We start from the raw sequence: 1689 nt of genomic DNA, 5'->3' as shown, positions 1-1689 counted from the left end.
TAGTAATATCTTTGATCTCTAAATTAATCCTAGATTAATTATAGATCACTACTAATTAAATAATATGATCTTATATTAATGTATTAGAACTTATAATATATTAATAAATCATAACTTGTACTATTCTCAAATATTATCCATAAATTGTTCGGGTGAAGTGCCACCCAAATGGACCATGCCGGGTCGGGTCAAGTACATACCAAATATAGTTATGGACTTAGACACTATATCCAACACTTAAGTCTTGGATGAATTGCATGTACAATAAAGAAATCTAGATCCAAGCTTTAGGGTTTGCATGAGCATATAGGATGTTCTTTTGTATAAAACCCATCAGTTAATGTCATTGCATGAACCCGGTGTTTCGATGAATGCATGCCATATCCATAAGTCATACAACTCAACAAATTCGAAAATTATTGTTGTCTTACTGCTTCTACCTGCATATTGTCCAGCCCAAGTGGTGGGACATTTTTTCCATTCCCAGTGCATGCAGTCAATACTGCATACCATACCTGGAAATCCATGTTCTTCTCCAACATGGAGCAGTCGTGCCAAATCATCTTGATTGGGGCGTCTAAGGTACTCTTCACGAAAGCATGAAATAACACCTTCCACAAACTTTACAAGAGCATCCCTTGTTACAGTCTTATTGATTCTCAAATATTCATCATGTGTATCTGCTGATGTCCTATATGCCAACACCCGCATAGCTCCAATACATTTTTGTAATGGTAAAAGACCTTGTCTGCCTGTTGCATCACATCTTTATTGAAAATATAGGTTATTAGCTGTATCAGCTTCCACTATACGGATAAATAGTGGTTTTCTCATTCAAAATCTACCTCGAAAATTTTCTTCACCATACATTGGGTTGTCAACAAAGTAGTCTTTCATCAAACGTGCTTCACCCTGCTCACGTTCCCGATCACAGTACCTCCTTCTTGCTCTTGGGTGATCTCTTACGCTCATATTTGGTATCCCTATGAGTAACTCACTCATGATAACATCAAGTTGTCGATTCTGTTGAACAACTTGTGCTTCCCATTCATCATATTCATTCACATTCAATGAACTAGAACCATCTGATGAGTTTGCATTATGAGACATTTTTCAAATATATTAGAAATGAAGAGTGAAATGAAGAATTAAAGGTAGATATGAAAGTATTTAATGGTTATACTCTATTTATATAGGAAGAATATTGATTTTTTTTGTTGTTAAATGTTAAATAAAGATAATGTTAAAACAGTTTATCTAGATAAAATCCGAAGGTCCAATAAAAAGATGACACATCAGAGAATCTTATATTCATAAGATATTGGAATATTTTCTAGATGATAAGATTATACTGAAAAGGAGTGGTGTCTCTGAAAGATGATATTGACAACCATGCATTCAATAAAGATGATAATGACAACTCTGCATTCAATAAAATCATATAATATATATTACAAATACATTAAAAGCATGAAATACAAATACATAATAAAATATCTTACAAATACATTAATAACATGAGGTACAAATACATAATAAAATATATTATAAATACTTTAAAAGCATACTGAAAATAAAACATACACTAAACTGTAATTAGTTTCCATAAAACTTAGATATTAGAAAATGTTTCATGTTTTCTTCTTCAGGCGACAATTGCTCCTTTTGTAGGAGTGTGTTAAAATGCAT

The 1689-nt window shown here is 32.3% G+C and overlaps 1 protein-coding gene across 1 annotated transcript; it reads right to left on the bottom strand.

Annotated features, from left to right (window-relative positions):
* Nucleotides 1-333: 333 nt before the first annotated feature.
* Nucleotides 334-1110, bottom strand: LOC145066965 (uncharacterized). The gene is made up of 2 exons (XM_079014200.1): nucleotides 846-1110; nucleotides 334-752 (listed from the first exon to the last, which is right to left on the bottom strand). Exons 1-2 carry the CDS (start codon nucleotides 1108-1110, stop codon nucleotides 334-336), a joined length of 684 nt encoding a protein of 227 aa, XP_078870326.1.
* Nucleotides 1111-1689: the final 579 nt, after the last annotated feature.

This window comes from Lactuca serriola, chromosome 8 (assembly GCF_051521515.1).
Source record: "Lactuca serriola cultivar US96UC23 chromosome 8, Lser_US96UC23_V15, whole genome shotgun sequence".
Taxonomy (NCBI): domain Eukaryota; kingdom Viridiplantae; phylum Streptophyta; class Magnoliopsida; order Asterales; family Asteraceae; genus Lactuca; species Lactuca serriola.
This window is presented reverse-complemented; position numbering and strand designations above follow the sequence as displayed.

Bases quoted from the DNA above. Each gene is read 5' to 3' on its own strand.
- LOC145066965 (XM_079014200.1), bottom strand. From the start codon at position 1,110: ATGTCTCATAATGCAAACTCATCAGATGGTTCTAGTTCATTGAATGTG. The intron at 753-845 runs GTAGATTTTGAA...GTGATGCAACAG, and splicing joins TGGTGAAGAAAATTTTCGAG to GCAGACAAGGTCTTTTACCA.